Here is a 21894-nt window from a genome sequence, read left to right as displayed (position 1 = left end):
ACCACCATACCCAGCTAATTTTTCTATTTTTTGTAAAGACAGGGTCTCCCTCTTGCTCAGGCTGGTCTTGAACTCTTGGCCTCAAGCTATCCTTCTACTTTAGCCTCCCAAAGATTACAAGCGTGAGGCACTGCATCCAGCCCCTTTACATTATTATTAAGATATTACGCCATTCTTTAATTAGGTAATTTTCTAAGTGGGAAGTGGGTCCCTTTGGTGAAGCTGAGGTATCTTTTCTATTTTCTCTAACTTAGGAAAATATTTAATATATAACAATATGTTAATATAAAAAGAAAATACAAAGAAGTACTTACGTATTATAGCTATGAATATAAATCTTATGAGCTGTCATTTGTTGCAGTGAAAAAACATGAATTATCATTCGGTGAAGTATATCACTAGTTTCTGCAAAAAACTGGTCAAAACCCCAGCACTTTTCCTGATCTGCTTCAAGAATATTTGCAAGAACAGGGGTAAGTAGAACCTGAAGACCCCTAAAATAGTATTGAAAAAAATTAGTTGGAGAGTGACTATATTTTGTCCAGGTACAAAATCGTATTTACCAACAAATCAAAGGAACCACTATTATTGTTACATTAATTTTAAAAAATTAAAATCTATCAACTTTTCAGAAAGCCAGATAACCTTCATTTAATATCACTTGTCGATGAATCAAGGACTATGACATTTTTATGTTAACTTATCTTTTACTGATTTTCTTTGATTCTCCTTTCCAAGTTTCCTCACTTTCCAAAACACATCATAATATTGTATACTCATGGCTATCCAGGTGAGATCAGTTGACTGGAGCCAGATGGTCATGAGGATAAGGTGGGGTCTCGTGTTGTGGGAGTGCAGTGGCTCCCTCACAGGCACCATCATAGCACTGTGGCCTTGGACTGCTGGACTCCAGGGATCCTCCTGCTTCAGCCTTCAGAATAGCTGGGACCACAGGCATGTGCCATTATGCCTAGCTTTAATGTCCTTTTAATATAATCCTTAATATATAATTTTATATGTTGAATTTATATGCCTTTAGTAGTATACTTCACTTGATCTTGGCCAAAAGGCCAAGAAGCAATGTAGTATACTTCTTTAGGAAGTAAAATTACTATAATAATCTAGCAATTAAAAGGTTACATACTTTTTAAAAATGTGAGTGGAAGGACCTTTATTCTTTACAGCTTTCATAAAGACTGTTCAAATAGACTCCTAATTATGGAATTTCAAACAGTCTTCAAAATACACATTTGGCTATGTGACAGACACTGGAATAATTCCTTGTCTGTTAACAGTTTTTAAAGTATATGGTGGATATTTTTTATTTTTGCCTAATAGGTGTTCATTTTCCCTCTTTTTTTTAACAGTCTCCAAACCTCTCCACTCTCTTACCACCACTCCCTGTGCACAGATGGACATGAGAGCCAAGTTTGGTTATTATGATTACTTGGAGGTGGCCAGGTGGTAGCACTAGTTAGTTCAATGAGAATCAACCCAGAAATCTTTGCTAAAACGATTGGGAAAAAGAGTCTTTCTTACCACTAAGCTTTCAAACCTGAGAGAATGTTAGTCTTGGAATGCCAGCAGCCATCTTGTGGCTGCCAGGAAAAAGTCTGACTGAGATTGAAGAAAACTCAGAGAAAAACAGATCTGAACAATGGAAAGAGAACAAGTCTTGATGACACAGTCTCAGTGCAAGGATTCACCTGGGCTTTAAGTCATATACACATGTGAACTTTTAATTACAAAGTCAATCTATTTCCTTTTTCACTTAAACCAGCTGCATTAGGTTTCTCTCACTTGCTGTCCAGTCTTGACTAACACATATAAGAAAACAGTTTTTTTTGCAGCCCACTTTATAGATAGATAGATACAGATACTTTAAGAGATGGGTCTCACTACGTCACACAGGCATGCTCATAGCATGCTGCCTTGTGCTCCTGGGCTCAAGTGATCCTCCCACCTCAGCCTCGGGGTAGCTGGGACTACAGGCATGCACCACTGTGCCTGGACTCATTACTGTTTTAGTGGCTGTTTTCATTGCTGACTTACAGTACCTAAAGTCCTTGCTATTTAAAACAAAAAATTTTATATAATACACTTTCTGGTACCTACCCAATTTCTATCAAAGAATTTACAACTTGGTATGCTAAAGACTGATTAGATAGATAAGGCCTGTTACCCTCCAGAAATACACTGTAGTTCAGATCATCAGGTATTATTGATTCTGAGTTTCAGCAATATAATTATTAATCAGCAAGTGTTCATTTCCTGATTTCCTTACATTTTATCAGTTTTGGCTGAGATCCCTAAAGGGAGTATTTCCTAAATCAAAATTTAACACAAATCACTATAATCGTCTTAAATTTCTGCTCTCCAATACAATGAATTTCTCTTAGTAATCTAGTTGCATGATGCATTTTATTCTGGAAACTTTTTTAAAAAACACCACACACACAAAACTATTAGAACAGTGGTTTTTGCAGTAGTAGTAGAACTCTTGGTTTAAATTAATTTTCATAGAATCCAATACATAAAATGATAAAGTGGTATTTTATTAGCTTGCTTTATATATTTACGTATTTATGTGTTGAAAATAATACAAAAAGCACTCACAAGAGGTGCTAAGCCGATACCTCATAACCTATGTCCACTTGTGGATTATATAACTACCACACTTAAGAAAATTGGAAGTTAATTCAGTAATCACAAATCCTATATATTGATGACTGTCTTGGCTTTATTTCCAGAGTGAAATCTAAAATGATTTACTTTCTACTTTTAATTTCTTTTACCTTAATTCTTTCTTTGTGATAACAGGATTCTTATCTGACTATAATTTTCTTGAGTTCTGGCTGCTGAATCAATCAAGACCCCCATGAACATCTGAAATGCTGGAAAAAGTACTAGAAAACTACTATGTCTCACCTTTTGGATAATTTGAATATTTTTAAAAAATGAGGATAATATTAAACTTCTTTATGTTTATTTTTTACAGCTCCAAATGAGAAATTTATTCTTATCTAAGCTAGTTTTTGTGGTCCATCAATATGGAGGTTATTATAAAAGATACCAAGGTCCTGAGTGGGACCCCCACATTGGGAAGAATTCCAAGATCAGTGATTAGCAATCTCAAAAATAAATGCCCTGTGCCTTAAAAGAGATCTGGGGAAATTATTTATATAGCTCAGAATACATCTTTTCATCACCACAAAGGCAAAAATCCCGTATCAAAGCATATGCTTTAACAACATCTAGTTAAAATAAAATCAAAGTACACTTCAGTATTTGAATATTTGTGATTTTAGGCAATGAAGATTTCAAATACCACACGGCAAAAGACAAGAATTAGGTACACGATACTTACCGAGAAAGACTACAAGAAACAGGCATGTCTCCACTCCAGTCAATTGGTCCATTTTCTGCTTTCTGTACTCCAGATATTGCACCAGAAGGCTTTCCAGTAATTATTTTATACCTTGGGAGGAATAAAAGCAGAATAAAATAAGCAGTTTACTTTGCATGGCTTATTAACGGGCTTTGCAAAAATATTTCCTCAATTGCACCTACAATTATCTACTAGACGAAACTTTGTGATTGATGTTCACAGGATCCATAAAACAATCAAAATACTCTGAATCTGACTGACTGAAGTAGAACAGTGGTTGTACGATTATTTTATATATGCCATAATTAATTTTCATTGGGGATCTCAGAGTGCCTTATAACAGCATCTTGATGTTCACAACAAAAATATTAATTTTCCATCTGAAAAAATCGAGCAAACACAAAATAAGTTATGTCACAGAATGTTTCTAGATCATGAAGAAAAGCATCTAACTCCTCTTATCCATATTATCCAAAGGCACAACTGGACTACAAAATTTCTACAGAAGGAACAATATCATTCTTTAAAAAAAATAAAACTGTATACAACTATACAGAGCACAGTATCAGTCTTTGAATATTGAAAAAATATATACACATACAGGAATAGAGACATGTACCAAAATTATAAGCCAAATTTAACTTGATTTCCGATGAAGATGATAAAGATGAATGGAAGACAGAAAGACTGGGAAGTAAAAGAATACTACAGTGACATAGCAAGTCAATGAAAGCAGCCTTTTAGGTTTTGGCACTTTCCTAAACAAAAGCTAAATGTAGGAGAGAAATAAGAGAGTTTCATGCCTTCAAGAATACTTTCACCCACATGAAAATGTAAAACATAATACAGGATAATCTTACATAAGCTTACAGATATTATTTCTGGCAGAATTTTCATTTAATGTCTAAACAAATATGCTCTAAACAAATCAATATGTTTTTTTAAAAAGTAGAACAAGCCAGTTATGACTGATTTAGACTGTTTGCTGCTTCCTCAGTGGAGGCAGCCAGGATTTCTGCGTTTTTCAGAGAAGAGAAAATTAATGTGAACAAGAAGGCACATTTATGTGGGAAGGACTGACTAAGGAGGAAAAAGTGGAGATATGTGAGATTAACGCATAAGAGAAGTGAATAGGATAAATGGTAAAATTCTTAAAGGAATGAAAAAGTTTAAAAAATTTTGATAAGATCCACATATAAACACGTTCACAAGATGCAAATGAGATGCTGAGGGATCAACACTGCTATAACTGAGAGACGATTGTATCATTCATAGTAAAGTGGGACAGTAGTTATTGCTGACTACTTCAAGCACCTCTGAATATTCTTTAGCATCATTGTTAACAAGTTGAGTTTCTGTGCAAATAAAAATAAATTCTTCTAAATGGTGTCTCTGTCCATACGTGGGTATATCTGCCTACATATATCTAATACAAAATCATCAGGTATTCCTAGTTGCTTATGAGTCATATGTTTCCTTTATTAGGGAACATCACTGCTTTGATTTAATCCATTTTTGGGGCAGCAAGAAATGCTGATATCACTTTAAAACATACTTATGATTATAAAGCAGCTTTTGTTAATGAAGAAATTTCATTAACAGGGCACTGCTGTAAAGCAGGCTAAACATGATGCTATACCCAAATCATCAGTATAGTTAATGTCTTCTTCCCAGGAAGGGTACATTATCCTTGCTGGAAAACATTTTGATACCTAAAGCAAAAGTCATTGTATCATCTGAATTTGTTTTACTTCCTCAGATGGACACATACACACAAATCTCCCTCAATTTTCTGAGATAAGATTAGATAACGACTGTATTTTTACAGTTGTGATTACTACTTTAAGTCATGTTGCTTGTAAAAGGCAGGGTCAAATATATAAAGGTATGAGAAATATGTTAAGACATAAAATAATGGTTGGACAGGTTAGGCTGTCAGTAAGCTGTTGCCCCAAACCAGTCAGTAAATTAAACATTCATCACCTCATAGTTTTATGTGTACATAAGTTGGCTGTTTCTCAAGAAGCAAGGTCATTTACTAATTTCTTTTAAAATAAAAAGAAGTGTGGTCAACATATGGATAACTTTCATAAAAAATTTCACATCTAGAAATTCACCTCTCTTTTCCTTGGTTTTAAAATAAGTAATTTTATACCCAGTAATTATTTCCAAATAATTATGGAAGTATATAAATATTTCTGTTTTACTATACAAGTAAAATAAACTCGGTCTCTGGTCTGAATTTGCAACACTAGCAAAAAAATTTATGTTACATTACTGCCAAAATGTTATTTTTAAAATGGTAAAAAACTCAGATCAGTTCAGGGTAAGACTTGTATTTCTGTTAGATCTGGTAATGGTTCTAGTACTCCACAGAATGTATTATTTTTTTCAGTTGTATGGAGGAAAAATGCTGACAAGTACACAAAGGAAATAAACAGTGTGCTGAAATAAAATCCAGAAAGTAGTATATTTTTAATGACGGACCAAAGACTGGATACCATTTACTTTGTATGTAAGATATTTAAATACCTTTAATATTTAAATTTTCCATTAAGGAATTTTCCATTTCCTTAAATTATGCCTATACACTTTTATAAGGCTGCATAAAAACCAGATAGCTTAAAATATCAGAAATCATTGCTAAACTAACTTTTATCAGTGTACACCACTAACATGATGAAACAAGAGAGATACATTTTAAAAATTATTTCTAGTTTTAGATGGACAAACCACTTACATCACTTCTTTATTCCTACGAGGCCCTTCGAAGGGTCTAAATGGCAGTGATCCAGTGGCTGCATGGTAAAATGTTACCCCAATGCTCCAAAGATCAACTGTTGCTCCGTATTTCTTCTGATGATCTTTTCTTAGCACTGCTCTCTCATACATATCAGGATGCTATGATTAAAAAAAAAAAGATGAAAAGACTATGAACTTACAACCCACTGTAAGACACTGCACAAATGGGTACTAATAATGCTTGGACATTCTATTGTGTCTTCCCAGTAATTTTACTTTCCCTATTGGAAAAGACTGTCTCCCATCTTCCGCTCTCTCCTCAAACCTTGAACACCACCTCCTTTGACCCTCAGTTTTGATATCCTCACTTCACACTTCAGTTAGGAAACGGAGGCAATCACATCAACTCTCCTTTATGCCCTTTACCAAATACCAACCCACCTGAATTGTGTCCATCTTCCAGGCCTACATTCCAGTTACAATGGAACTGCTACTATCGAAGGCTAACTTTTCCATTTGTGCTGTGGAGCCCATCATATCATCTCACCAATTCCAGAAATCAATGCTTGCAATTATCCCATTTATTTTATGCATCAATTGTCCCCCTCCCCCTCCCCCCGATCATTCCTTTCTGCTTACAAATATGCTTTAGTATCTCCCATTAAAAAAAAAAAAATCCTAAATTGACCCCACAAGCCCTTTCAACAATCACCCAATTCTCTGTTCCTCCTCATAGCAAAACTCCTCAAAACAGCCGTCTACACCTACACCACACCTACGCCTTACTTCCTCATCTCCATTCAGGCCTATTGCATTAAAGTATCATCTATACACTTTAACTTCCAAAACAGGAGACACTACATCAGAGTTGCTGAGAACAGATGGATCTTCTAAGAAATAATTTAGGTGCTTACAGATCCAGAGAGAGATTCTGACGGACATTTAGCTCTGCAGAGAATAACCAGTGGTCACACATGCTTAGCTTCCTGACATCTGCCTTAATGGAGTTATGCACTGGCAACGTGAAGATTCTTGGAAGAGGCCGGGCATGGTGGCTCACACCTGTAATCCTAGCACTTTGGGATGCAGAGGCGGGAGGATCACTTGAGGCCAGGAGTTTGAGACCAGCCTGAGCAAGAGTGAGACTGTCTCTACAAAAAATAGAAAAATCATCTGGGCATGGTGGCACACGCCTGTAGTCCCAGCTACCTGGGAGGCTGAGGCAGGAGGACTGCTAGAGTTTGAGGTTGCAGTGAGCTATGATGACACCACTGGATTCTAGCCTAGGCAACTGAGCAAAACCCTGTCTCAAAAAAAAAAAAAAAAAAAAAAAAGATTCTTGGAAGGTAAAGCTTCAAGGATGTACTATGGACCAAAAGAGAGAGTCACCACTTCAATGAACCCAAATCAGAACAATTCCCTATGATATTGTGAGATTTAGCTACAGCCTAGGGAACTGGGACCCAGTGCAGGTAACACTGCTGATAGGGGCTACTAAATGATGCAGTCTATGAATGTGATTTCCAAAGGGTCATAATCTCTGATTTTTTGGGGGAGTGGGGATGGAAGGAAGAGTCATTTTAATAAGAAATTAGAAGTGGAAATAAGCATGATAAGACCTAGGCTTTGAAGTGAGTGCCCAAACATATGCCTATCAGACTATTGTTCAAACAAGCAGGAGCCTAACTTTTGACCTAGCAGTTGGTATTAAGTGTATAAATGGTGCTGTGAATAGGCCAAGAGTGGACATGCCTGTTATCTTCTGGAATAAGGCCGCCAACCTGGGAAGAGGAGATACAGAAATTCTAGAAGGAGACAAAGGAGGACAACATCAAATGGTGCAATATACTGCCTAATTGGTACAGTTGGAAGCTATTCCCCAGGGAGTGACTGAGCACAGTGGCTTGACACACGATGGTCTGACATATTTGTGCCCACTGGCTCTCTTGAATGTGCCACTTGTGCCTGTGTAGGGCTTGGTATTACTGCATCTGGAATAGGATAAAGTACTCCAGGGTTTTCAGGATTATATTATTGAAATGATACCCATCATATTAAAAATGGTAGAAGAAAGAAGTTTGTTTTCTTTGAACTTCAACGAACAAAAAAGAGAGGATTTAATCTGGCTCGAGAATTCCTAGGAACTTCAAAATGAGAGAGGTTTTCATTTAAATATGGAATATTTCTAGATTGCTGAGCTTTAGACTATTTTATCTCATTTTATCTCTGGTACACTGTATTTAAAAACAGGAATGTCTGCCTGGCTAGCTCAGTCAGTAGGGCATGAGACTCTTAAAAACAGGGCTAAGTATACTCTAAAATAAGAAATAAATAGGTAAGAGTTAAATTCAGCCTAAAGCACATTATGGACTCGGAGTTAGTTAGTTTTTTTGAGAGAGGGTCTCACTCTGTCACCCTAGGCTGGAATGCAATGGCACGATCGTAGCTCACTACAGCCTCAAACTCCTGGGCTCAAGTGATCCTCCCACCTTAGCCTCCCAAGCAGCTAGGACTATAGGCGTATACCACCACACCTGGCTAATTTTTCTTATTTTTGTAGAGATAGGGGTCTCACTATGTTGCTCAGGCTGGTCTTGAACTCCTGGCCTCAAGTGATCCTCCTGCCTCAGCCTCTGAAAGTGCTAGGATTACATGTGTGAGCCACTATGCCTGGCTCTTTATTTAATGTTTTGCTCTTCCCAATTTAAAAATCTGTTAGAGTCAAAAACTAAACTGTGGTCCTAGGAGGTTAAATGAAAGATTAATAGTTGTTATTGGGGGAGCAGCCTCATGAAGGCTGGTCTAGGACTGCTTGTTTGTTATTGAGAGACATCTTGCAGTGTATATGACAGTTTTGAAAAATAATCTTCCCACATCCTGAATCACTATGAATATTCTACCAGATACTTGTGCAGGTGAGAAATCTAACTCCATTTTATATATAACAAAGTATTTTTGTACAGTTTTTCCAAGAATGTAAATGTATTTAAATCTGCTTTATTTAGTTAGAAATTTTACCAAGAACCATTCACTACTTTGGGAAATCATATCAACAATACCACCACTTCTGATGTGTGATTCACTAATATAATTTGCAAGTTATTACTACACTTGTATTCAAGGTGATAGTACATATAGGTGCAAGCATAAATGACTACTTAATTTGTTTGCTGGTAAAGTTGTTCCTAAACTTTTATATATCAAATACTTATTATGAGATATTTTCCTTAGCATAAGAGACCTGTTAGTAAGATTAAAAAAAAAAAAAGATATTTTCCTTTACATTATTATTATTTTGAGACAAGGTCTTGCTCTGTTGCCCAGGCTAGAGTGCAGTGGTGTCATAGCTCACTGCAACCTCTAACTCCTTGGCTTCAGCGATCCTCCTGCCTCATCCTCTCCAGTAGCTGGGACTACTGGCATGTGCCACCACGCTAATTTTTCTACTTTTTGTAGAGATGAGGTCTCGCGAAGTTGCTCAGACTGGTCTCGAACTCCTGGCCTCCCCAAATGCTGGAATTACAGACGTGACCCACTGAGCCCGGCCTCTTCCAAGAATTTTTAACAAACAACTCATAGCACCCTTAGAAACCAATACCTAATTCCCTTGTTACATACCATATTCATTAGAATAGAAAATTTAACTTTTGTCATAAAAATAATGACATTTTATAGATAGCGAGCTGGTTGACCAATTACCCAATTATATTTGCAATATATTAAGCTTCCTTAAATGAAATTACTGATGTATGACTTACCAAATACTCTTCTGTGCCATACAGAGAGACAAACTGCTCATCATCTTCTAATTCTCTAGCTGCACCAAAATCTGTGAGTTTGTACACAGACTGTCCATCCTCCCCTATAACTCGCATGATATTTCCTGGCTTGATATCACGGTGCACTATGCCATTCTCTCGAAGGTGATTCATTCCACCCACTTCAAAAATAAATATAAAATAAGAAATCATAATGTAGGTATCTATGTGTATGTGTGCACATCTCAAATTCATTGACATAATACATGATAGTCATTCAAACTTAAGTTTTTTCATATTTTGTTCAAAGTCATTTTGCTCAAAGAAGTAACAGATGATACATATATATTTTATATCTCATGTTTCACTTATAAGGAGTTTTAGGATGATAAAAATCGATATGGTCTAATGATCTCTCTTAAATCTAAAATTTAAATCTTAAATCTCTCTTAAATACTATTATGAAAATGTAACAAAATGGTCTTAAGCATATGGTTTCTTGAATTACTTTTGGTTCCGTATGTGTAGGCAATCTGTGTAAGAATGATAAAGATTCCCAAGGAAGACAGCAATCTTTCATCGTAGTTATACATTTCTTTATCTTGGGAAAAAAATTCCACAAAAAGTAAAACTGGACTCAATATTAAGGTCATTAAATATGAAATGTCTGATTTCACATTATCAGATGTTTAGTTAGAATTAAACTCAGTTTAGTTTATTATATCTCAAACAAAAAGCAGTACAATTAATCAAAGTATGAGCCTAAACTGTGAACACAGTTTTGCCATCTTAACAGTAACTTGTTTATGCCAGCAGCGAAGAAGCCTGGTGAACAAGTGGCGATGAAATCGTGAAAGGCATTTCCACAGCCTGTTGAGAACTGTATATTTTTCCTTGCAAGAAGTGGTCCAAAGCCTGGAAGAAGTAGTAGTCAGTTGGTGCAAGGTCTGGTGAATATGGTGGATGACAGAGAGTTTCTAAGTCCAGCCTCTGTAGTTTGAGCAGCGTAGTTTATACGACCTGTGGTAGAGCGTCTTGCAAGAGGATTGGCCTGTCTCCATTGACTAATCTTGGCTGCTTAATCGCAGTATCCTCATCATTTTGTCCATTTAGTTGCAGTAGACATCCGCTGTAATCAACTGACCAGGTTTCATGAAGCTGTAGTGGATAATACCAGTGCTGGACCACCAAACAGACACCATTAGCTTTTTTTGATGACTATTCAGTTTTGGACTGTGTTTCGGCACTTCATCTTTAGCCAACCATTGTGCTGAACACTTGTGATTGTCAAAAAGAATCCATTTTTCATCACACATAACACTATGGTGTAGAAATGGTTTGCCTTTATGTCATGACAACAAAGAAAGGCAAGCTTCGAGATGATTTCTCTTCTGATGCTTGTTCAATTCCTGTAGAACCCATCTATCCAGCTTCTTTACCTTGCCAATTTGTTTCAAATGGTCCAATACTGTTGGAATAGTAACGCCAAATGTTGCTGCCAATTCACGCATAGGTTGAGATGAATTTGCTTCCACTATAGCTTTCAGCTCATCATTATCCACCTTGGTTGCCCACACGGCACATTTTCAAGATTAAAATCACCAGAATGGAACTTCTCAAACCATCGACATACTATGCATTCGTTAGCCACATCCTTCCCAAACACTTCATTGATATTTCCAGTTGTCTGTGCCTCATTGGTTCCATGATGGAACTCATATTTGAAAATCACATGAATTTTTGACTTATCCATGGTTTCACAAAAATTGCTCTAAAAAAAACTTTGAAAGATAATCACAAGCTAAACCATGTGTTTGAAAGAATAAGGATGTACCTTCACAATAAAAACAAGAAGCGTCAAAGTGAAATGTTAGCGATATCAACTGTCAAACTTAGTACTTAAGGAAATTGGACATTTCATACTTAATAACATAATATAGATATATAAAATATAAGTAACAGCAAGAGGGCAAAGTATCTTGTTTCCATAAAAATGTATTTCTCAAATGCTTAGAATTACTCCAAAAGCCCATTTTTCTTTTTTTTCTTCAAGGGCAAAGTGGTGAAATTGCTGAAATTAAGCTTGTTTTGGCCACATGAAAGGCAGTGTCACAGAGTGATATAATAATTTGAGACATTTGTTTGACAGCAGATTGATCAATGTTCAAATTCAAACCGTGAAAAAAGTTTGGAGATATCAATGTAGAATTATTAAAACTCAGGGCTAGCAATATACTTAGGAAGTCATCAATTATCTACAATTTTTATTTGATTAAGCAGACTATAGCATACTATTAATTCTATTTCTCTCTCATTTTGTCCTCACCTCAATAAACTCCTCTACTTCCAGTGTCAAGTTCAAGAATTCCCACTAACTTCATACCTTCCTTATCAGTGGGCTTTTTCCATTCCTCAAATATTTGATTCATTTCTTTCCAAGAAAATATTTCCTTTGATTATCATGTATTTTTAAAAAATAACAGGTTTATTATTGAGATAATTCACACATTGTTTTTAAAATGTACAATTCAGTAATTTTTAGTATAGTCAGATTTATATAACTATCACCACTAATTTCAGAACATTTTCATCATGCCAGAAAGAAATCCCATACCCATTAGCACTCACTCCCCAACTCCATCTTCCCCTAAACCCTCAACAACCACTAATCTGTTTTCTGTCTCTATGGATTTGCCTATTCTGGACATTTCATACAAATGGAATTATATAATATTGCCTTCTATGTCTGGCTTCTTTCATTTAGTATTATGTTGTCAAGGTTCATCCATGTTGTAGCATATATTACTGCTTAATTTCTTTTTTATGAACAAAAACATTCCATTGTATGGATATACCATATTTTTGTTTATCCATTTATCGGGTGATGGACATTTGGGCTGTTTCCATTTTTGGCTACTATGAATAATATACTGCTAAGAACACCCGAATACAAGTATTTGGATATATTTTTAATTCTTACAGATTAAAAGAATTTCTGGGTCATACGGTAATTTTATATTTAAACTCTTGAGGAACTGCCAACACTTGTTTTTGTCTGTCTTTTTATTTTAGCCATCATAGAGGGTATGAAGTGGTATTTCATTGTGGTTTTGGTTAGCATTTCCCTATTGACTAATAAGGTTGAATACCTTTTTATGTACTTCTTGGTCATTTGTGATGACCAAGGTCATTTCTTTGATGAAATGTCTATTCAAATTTTTTGCCCCTTTTGGGCAATAAATTGGGTTATTTGTCTTTTTATTGTTGAGTTGTCTAGACAAAAATTCTTTATCAAATACATGATTTACAAACATTTTCTCTCATATTATGGGTTATTTTTTCACTTACTTGACGTCTTTTGAAACACAAAAGTTTTTAATGTTGATGAAATCTGATTTACCTAATTTATCTATTTTTTTTTGGCATTTGTGCTTTTGGTTCCACATCTAAGAAAGTATTGCATAAAGGTCTTCAGTATGAATACAGGAAATTTATTTTCTTATTCTACATTATTAAATTTTATATACATATAAACAAACATACCCACATCTCGCAAAACAATTAAAAACTCAGATTCTGGTAGTCCATAGGCATTAGATGGCTCTTCTAAAACAGTGTATAAACTCCCACATGGACAAAATTCCATAATAAGTACTTTATGTCTTGTTGTTGTCTGAAAAAAAAATCACTGATTAGGAATCAACATAAAAATATGTTTTGATTATATGCTAGTACTTACTTGATTTCATTTAAATGTAGGATTTGCTACAATGATGTAGGCACTTTAATTGCTTCACCTGAGATTCAGTAAATATCTGTTGACTACACACATATAAAAATTAACATCTCCTAATTCCTATTAAGTGAGTAAGCTGGATTTGTTTTTGAAGACAAACCACAGTAAAAACTGGCTAAATGTGAACTATAAAATCATTGCTACAATGTTATAATGGTTCTGTTAAAATTATCTTTAATTTCTTATGCATAATAGTGCATTTAGGACAACAGCTCTTCTAACAAATGTCTTGAACAATTAAAATTTTTCTTACGACAGCACTTTACTTCAAGGAATGGAGTCCTAGTCTTAAAAACAAATGAGCGGCAGAACAGCTGAGTGGTTCCTCTTAAATCAAAGTTCCAGTCTGCTCATGTGCATCTGAACAGCTGATTTGTTTTAAACCATAATTGTTTTTTTCTTCAGACAGAGTCTTGCTCTGTTGCCAGGGTTAGAGTGCAGTGTTGTCATCATAGCTAACTGCAACCTCCAACTCCTGGGCTCAAGCGATTCTCCTGTCTCAGCCTCCTGAGTAGCTGGGACTACAGTCATGTCCCACCACTCCCAGCTAATTAAAAAAATTTTTTTAGAGATAGGATTCTCACTATGTTGCTCTTGAACTGGGCAGGAGCGATCTTCTCAGGCGATCTTCTTAGCCTAAATTGCTGGGATTACAGGCGTGAGCCACTGCGCCTGGCTCTGATAGGGTCTTTAGAACACATCCTATCAGTTCTGACCTTCAGAGGAAATGGAGACTAAAGGAATTAGCCTGAATCTCTGGGAGGGGCTGGAGACTAAATGTTAGCCATGGAGGCGATAAATGGTCAAGCCCCAGTAAAAACCCTGGACACTAAAGGAGTGAGGTTCCTCGATTGCCAGTACTCCATGTGTACTATCATACATCAATGCCAGGATGGTAGGTTAGATGTCCCTGAGGACAAGGAAGCTCCAGGTATGGAACACTCCCCATATTCTACCCTCTGTGTCTCTTCCTTTGGCTGGTTCTAATTTGTATTCTTAATAATAATTTGTATTCTATAATAAAACTGTACTTATCAGTATAGGGATTTTCTGAGTTCTGTGAGTCATTCTACATTCTAGCAAATTATCAAATCTGAGAGTGTCATGGGAAACCCCAAATTTGTAGCCAGCTGGTATGCAGTGAGGGCAGTCTTGTGGAGACTGTTTTCTCTGTGCAATTTGCCAAATTCCTTTGCAACTGGTATCAGAAGTCTTGTGCAGACTTGGCAGTCTGGAAGGCTATATGCTCTTAACCATGAGTTTGGCTGACTCCAGGTAACTATGCATCACTCATTCTAACTTATTCAACCATTCTTTATTATAAGCAGGGCACCAATTAACATCTTTATATATAAAACTATAATTTACATTTATGATTGGTTTCTAAGAAATAATCACTCAAAATGAAATCACTAAGGACTATAAACTACTATACCAAATTGTTTTTCAAAAGGATAATTTTATTGATTACTCATGTCTAAAGGGGTTAAATTTCTATTACCATTATTTCTAGATTATTTTTCCTAATGACATTCTTACTTTTACTATTTCACCCTAAAATCAATTCTTTAATACTTGGACTTCATATCTTAATCTCTGGATTCCTAGGATTTCTACTGTTTCACAAAGGCTTTTTTGTATTATTTGACTTTCTTCTTTTATAATTATGCCAATTTAATTTTTGATAGCTTTTTTCTTTGTAGTAATAACACTGGTAACTATATGCTATACCCTTTTACTTCTTATAGTATTTTTTTATGATTCCATTTTTATGATACTTTACTTCTGTTGTTATATTTATCCAAGAATCTTTTGGGATAGAATATTTGATTTATGAACCCTAATTTTCACCAGTTTTTTTAACCTATTTTTAATATTATCTCCTGTATCTCCCGAATCACAATAACTACAATAAACATGATGACAAGATTAAATAAAGCATGACTACTTACCTCTTCTTCAATAGCAAATAATTTGACGATATTTTTGTGATTGAGTTTTTTTAACACTTCAAATTCTCTCATTTGAACATCCACTGGACGAAGAAAACTTATATTATTAAATACTTTGATAGCAAATAAATCACCAGTTTTCTAAAAAAAACAAAAAGAGAGACATGTTTTATTTATTTATAATATCGTAAAGAAGATAAAAAGGTACCATTAGAACTAGCTATAGCAATCTGTCTTTCTTAAAGAACACTACGTATCTTTTAGATGTAGGTAATTTGTACTAGGACTCCTGACTTTTTTTAAAAGTTAAAATGAATCAATCAACTGCTCAATATTTTTCAAATTGTACATTTTAGAATTTAGAGAAGGATATTTTCTTTCATATTATAAATAAAGCTTAATTATGACACACTAGTGGCACAGATAGTCACACATTAGAAGATAAAAGCTATAATGGTATCAAAAATGAAATCACCTTTTGGATAAGAAATAGAAAGTGAAACTCACAAAGGTTTCTCCAAGTCCTAACAATTTTTAAATAATCAAAACAGGAAGAGAGACACTGAAATCTATATTTCACCTATGAAATTTTTATTAGAGTATCAAAGTAATGCAATTAACTTTTCAAAAATATTTCCTAGCTACCACAATGTGTGTGGGAGGCAGGGGAGCAGGAGTTGGAGAGTGAGGCTGAAGTAGACTTCCTGGTTGGATTACACCACTGCTGCCCAGGAAAGTGTCTGCAACTCCACCTAGATGACTAGCGCAGGTTGTTCCTTCACAGGCCCTCTCTAGAGGATCAGACGCATTTCCTCTTCTCTACTGATGCACCCACAGCACCCCACTCTCACTCTTTCATGGTCTATTGAAGTAGATCACACACAGAATTACAACACACAGCTGTATGTAGTTGGGAGGGAATCTTAGATGTACAAAATACATGCTTAAATTTCAGGCAAACGTCACATTTTTATGTTCTTCATATTAACCTTTAAGACATTTCTAGACCCCCCTCAACTACCTTCCAATCACTCCAATTAGCATGGCTCTCTCTGGTGGCCAGTCCAGATTCTGAGTGCAGCCTTACTTTCTCACCCATTTATCCAAGGTTGAACTTCCCCAGAGCAAATGGGAAATCATTTTTCTCTTTAAGCCCGGGGTTCAAGCACTCCCTGACATTTCATGGCCTTCTGTCAGGACCTCTGTACTGTTCCTGCTTTGGAGCCCTCTCAGTACTTTTCCACTCAAATTTACCACTTTGAGCCAGCATCCTCCTCTCACCCCATTATAGAATGATCTTTTTTGTAAAACCATTTAATAGCTCCATAATCCCACCCCTTAAGATCACTATTTGAAGACACCGGTTGTGTGTTCTCCCTCACTCCAGTCACACCAAATACACAAACAGACATTTCTTTCTGGAAGAAAATGAAAGAGGAAAAGAGCCAATGACCATTTTCAGATATAGGAAAAGAGAACAACAATTTACCTAAAGTTCAATTCCACCATTTTTCCACTTGTTTAGCCAGGGTAAAGACACTGGCAAATCTATGTATCACCCAACACAGAGATTTTTCATAAGGATATTTGTCTCAAACTCAGTCTAAAATAAGGAGAATCATAACAGAGACGCAAGCGTGGAAAGTAATAAAATGTTGCAATGTACCCACTGTGATCAAGGCCAGTATCTTCCAAATTTTTGTAGTGCACATCATACCAGTGAGATTAATGGGATATGTGTGGGAATATATTTTCCCTCTATTCACCTGCACAGTCATCTGTCATTCACTGCCACTAATTCAAAGCATATACAGATAATATTTAGAGATCTACATATACACATATACACATATGTACAGATCAACACATCCTTTCTACAATGATTTTCCCTTCAACTTTACCATGGTTATCACACACGTATACATATACCACCACCCCATGCACTTTAATAGCTAAAAGCAATTTAATGAAAAAGAGACAGATTAAATAGGTAAGATACTTTGAATAACAAGTAGTAAACTTAAGAACGTGGTCATTCTAAGCAATAACATAAAGAGGCTAAAGGGCTAATAATATAATGGTTAAAAATCCTTTAAATGGTTAAAGGGAAGCAGGATATTTTGGGGTATAGTCCTAAACACTTGAAATAGATGTCACTAAGAAAAAACATGGTTTCTGAGAAGACTGCTAAGGCACTAAATACTGAACTGTGCCTTGGCAATCTTTTAAGTCAATTCTTATACCTCCCAAATCCTTATTTTAGGTTTCCATACTATATTACATAGAGTACATCTTTGTTTCCTTTGAAGAACTTCAGGTTGTCTTAGGGTAGTTTAATCTGTCCTCACTCATTCACTCATTCTTTCATTCAACAAACATTTACAGAGTGCCTACCATGTGCGGGCACTTACATGAAGGTCCCTGAGTATCTCAGTAAGGAAAGAGGAAAAGAATATGTGAAATCACTACTAGTGCTAGGCGCGTTAAATGTCTCATGCAATCTCTATCACTACTGGCTACCTGTCAGCCCATCAGTTTCCAACTTAAACACTTTCTAATACCATCTTGCTACTAAACTTGAAATTCTTTATGTGCAGGGACTGCACATTAGCTGCACTAGGTCCACCACAGCACCTGATGCATACCAAGTGATTAGTAAAATTTGTTAATTCAGACTACAGGAAGACAGACTGTCAGATGTGTTCTCAGTGCTAAATCCTATGTCACCACCCATTTTCTCTTCTTACCACAAAACAAAAACAATTTCTAGGAAAGGAGTATCTAAAATTGATCGCAATGAACTTGAATGAGAATCCAGAGCCCAAGGAAAATTCTGGAAAGGGGGGAAAAGCTAACAGTTGTCTGCATGGTACTTCTGATTCATTCGCTACAAGCCATAGAGGCTGTTTATAGTCACAGTCCCAGAGGAAATGGCCCTTCCCCCACGCGTGCTTATCTCATTGCCACTGACAGAACTGACTGGCAATCTCAAGGCTATAGGAAAAAGGGAAGAAACTCCTCCCTACTAAAATGTTTAAAGCCTCTGTTTCTGAAAATAAGAATTTAAAGGAGGCTCCAAACATCATTTAGTTCATAACAAATTCATAGCACTGAAAAATCAGTGATTATTTGCATTATGAAAGGATTTTTACTCCATTATTTTTCCAGCTTCTTTCCCAGGATAGAAACTTTAATTATCTTCGATTTCTTCATTTTAAATTATTTTAATTATCTTTCATTTCATCCTCCAATATCGAATCTGACACAAAATCCTTTTCGTTCTTTTTTTTTTCTGAGACACAGTCTTGCTTTGTTGCCCGGGCTAGAGTGAGTGCCATGGTGTCAGCCTAGCTCACAGCAACCTCAAACTCCTGGGCTCAAGCAATCCTTCTGCCTCAGCCTCCCGAGTAGCTGGGACTACAGGCATGCGCCACCATGCCCGGCTAATTTTTTTATATATTTTTAGTTGTCCAATTAATTTCTTTTTTTTTTTAGTAGAGACGGGGTCTCGCTCTTGCTCAGGCTGGTCTCGAATTCCTGAGCTCAAATGATCCGCCCGCCTCGGCCTCCCAGAGTGCTAGGATTACAGGCGTCAGTCACCACGCCCGGCCTCCTTTCCGTTCTTGAAGTACCTTTGGGATTAGCTCTTTTATTCTATTTCCGTTTCCAGGTTCTGATTATCTCATACCAGGATATATAGCCTTTAAATATGGGCTCCTTGTTGAGAATCTCATTTTACTCCAATCTCCCTTATAGCAGGGGCACAAACCCTAGCAAGACATCAGAATTACCTGCGGGTTCCCCTCCAAACTACACAACCACCTCCATACCATCCAAAATGCCTTCCTCCATCACAAATCACTGCTACCCTGAACTTCTATTAGTGAGATCAACCACTGCCATAGGGGAGCTGGGTTGGGGAAAGAATCAAAAGGAAAACTAATCTTTCCCAGTCTCTTTTCAACTAACCTTCTGTTTTTCTCCACTCCCTAACACACAGCCTCTGCCACCATGGGGTAGATATGTTCACCCCTAACATAAGCTATTCCTTAAATAACTACAAAAATCATAAAAGAAAAATTTCTTTAGACAAAAGAATCAAAATTACCAAGTCACACACTTTAATACAAGTGTGCCTCTCAGAAGAGAATATAAGCAGTGATAAAAAGCCTTTCCAGTTTTCTCTGTACTAACCTTATGTCTTCCACGAAAGACATTTGCAGTAGCTCCTTGGCCTAAAATATCAGATAAAAGCCACAGATGATTAGAAGTGCTCTGCATCTCGGCTTGGTCAGGCGATCCTCTTGTTATACTAAGAGAAAAGAAAAGATTTGCACATGCTTTTAGGGACTAATACAGTTAAGAAGCATATGTTAGCTATTTTTAGTCTCAAGTAAGATCACCCATTATTGATTGTTAAATTGAAGTGCACAAAGAGTTCAATGTAAAAATCTAGGTTTCTAGCAATATAAAAGGCTAAAATGCTGTGTGGGCTCTGAAAAAAACATTAACCAATGACATCTTACATATTCAATTTAATTCACTTATCACAAGGGCTGACAGAAACAACTACATCCTTTTTAAATTTGTCTTTGTCAATGAGAGTGATATTGGCTATTTACCTCCTTCCAGTGTTTTGAAACATTAATTAATGATAAATTATATTTTAAAGTGTTTTCAAATAAAGAAAAGTAATAATGTAAAATGTAACAGAAATATAGAAAAAATTACTTTGTCTCCTTCAAGGGCAGGGCAACACTGATGAAAACAACTGTTGCCACTATATAACATTTCTATAATCTAAAATTTAATCTGCTGGGCTAGGTGGCTCACTGGACGCGGTGGCTCACGCCTGTAATCCTAGCACTCTGAGAGGCTGAGACAGGAGGATAGCTTGAGGTCAGGAGTTCAAGACCAGCCTGAGCAAGAGTGAGACCCCCATATCTACTAAAAATAGAAAAATTAGCTGGGCATTGTGGCATGCACCTGTAACCCCAGCTACTTGGTTGGGGGGCTGAGGCAGGAGAATCACTTGAGCCCAGGAGTTTGAGGTTGCTGTGAGCTTGGCTGATGCCACAGTGCTCTAGCCCAGGTGACAGAGTGGGACTCCACCTCAAAAAAAAGTAAAAAAATTTCATCTACATGGAGTCTGACAATCATAATGGAAAGATGAAAAAATTATTGTTCTGAAAAGTTACTCTTTTGAAATCGATTTAAGCATAGTTTCTCCAAACTTCAAGTATAAAAATAAAAACATATCAAGTAGTCTATATTACCAAGTCTTAAAACATAAGCATCACCACTATCTTTGTCCTTTTATAACGAAAAACTATGGATCTATAAAGATATTAAAAATATTTGAGCTCCACATTGCAATAAAAATGAGGTATGCTAACAAAGCATACACACTAGTCACACCACGCTCCCTTAAACCTGCTGTAACATCAGATCAAAACATAGATTTTAATATCCCTTCACAGTAAATAAGCATAAGAAGCACTATACTGGATGAAGTATTCTGTGATAAATTAATGACTGTCAATATCTCAAGTAGGGTTAAGAACATACAGAATGGATGAGGTCTTTTACCAATCTCTAGTATACTAGGGTATCTTTATATCACTTTACCACCCATCTAACTCAGATAAGGAATTTTATATACAGCAATTAATTGGAAATAAGCAAAAATAAGGTTCGCTTTTCACAAATAAGAACATACATTTGTCAGTTATTACATTCCATTCAAGAGGTGGTAATAATCTTCTCAAATATCGAATGAAAAACCTTTCCTATTTAATGTAACTTTGCTGTTTCAGGTAACCGTAAATGGCATATAGTACCATTAGGTACCTATATGTACCTCAGGATAATACAAAATAGATTCATCAACTAAAATATCCGCTCTCTATATGCAGATACAAAAATATGGTTTCATAATAGTGATCACAATGGTAGTCAGAGGAAATGTCTTTTGAAACTATCTTGCGATAACCCCCCAATAACAGCATGCTGAAACATGACTCAGCATACCCAGAGGGTGCTTGCTATATAAATCTTTCCAGTTTTTCACAAGCTTACAAGCAGGCACTCAACAAGTATGTTACTGATGATGTTGTCTTAAGTCTACTTCCTTGTACCGTCCAAAAGGAAAGTTGCCATTTGTTCAAGGATGAAAACAAGTTTGGTGACACGGCCTATGGACAAAGTTCCAGGATTTCCAAACTCTATCACTATGTGAACCATGTATAGTAAATAGAT

General features: G+C 36.0%; 1 protein-coding gene across 1 annotated transcript in view; it reads right to left on the bottom strand.

The window, feature by feature from the left end:
• TBK1 (TANK-binding kinase 1) overlaps positions 1–21894 on the bottom strand; it is a 42796-nt gene that overhangs the window by 20036 nt on the left and 866 nt on the right. The window contains exons 2-8 of the mRNA XM_012661549.1: positions 19831–19948; positions 15637–15777; positions 13432–13561; positions 9889–10070; positions 6129–6289; positions 3368–3478; positions 315–494 (exon numbers count right to left, since the gene is read on the bottom strand). Of these exons, the coding sequence (XP_012517003.1) occupies positions 315–494; positions 3368–3478; positions 6129–6289; positions 9889–10070; positions 13432–13561; positions 15637–15777; positions 19831–19917 (992 nt within the window). The 5' untranslated portion in view covers positions 19918–19948. The remainder of the gene's footprint in view (positions 1–314; positions 495–3367; positions 3479–6128; positions 6290–9888; positions 10071–13431; positions 13562–15636; positions 15778–19830; positions 19949–21894) is intronic.

Source organism: Propithecus coquereli, unplaced genomic scaffold (assembly GCF_000956105.1).
Source record: "Propithecus coquereli isolate 6110/MARCELLA unplaced genomic scaffold, Pcoq_1.0 Scaffold72, whole genome shotgun sequence".
Lineage (NCBI taxonomy): Eukaryota > Metazoa > Chordata > Mammalia > Primates > Indriidae > Propithecus > Propithecus coquereli.
The sequence above is the reverse complement of the archived record's forward strand: the minus strand, read 5'-3'. Positions and strand labels throughout refer to the sequence as shown.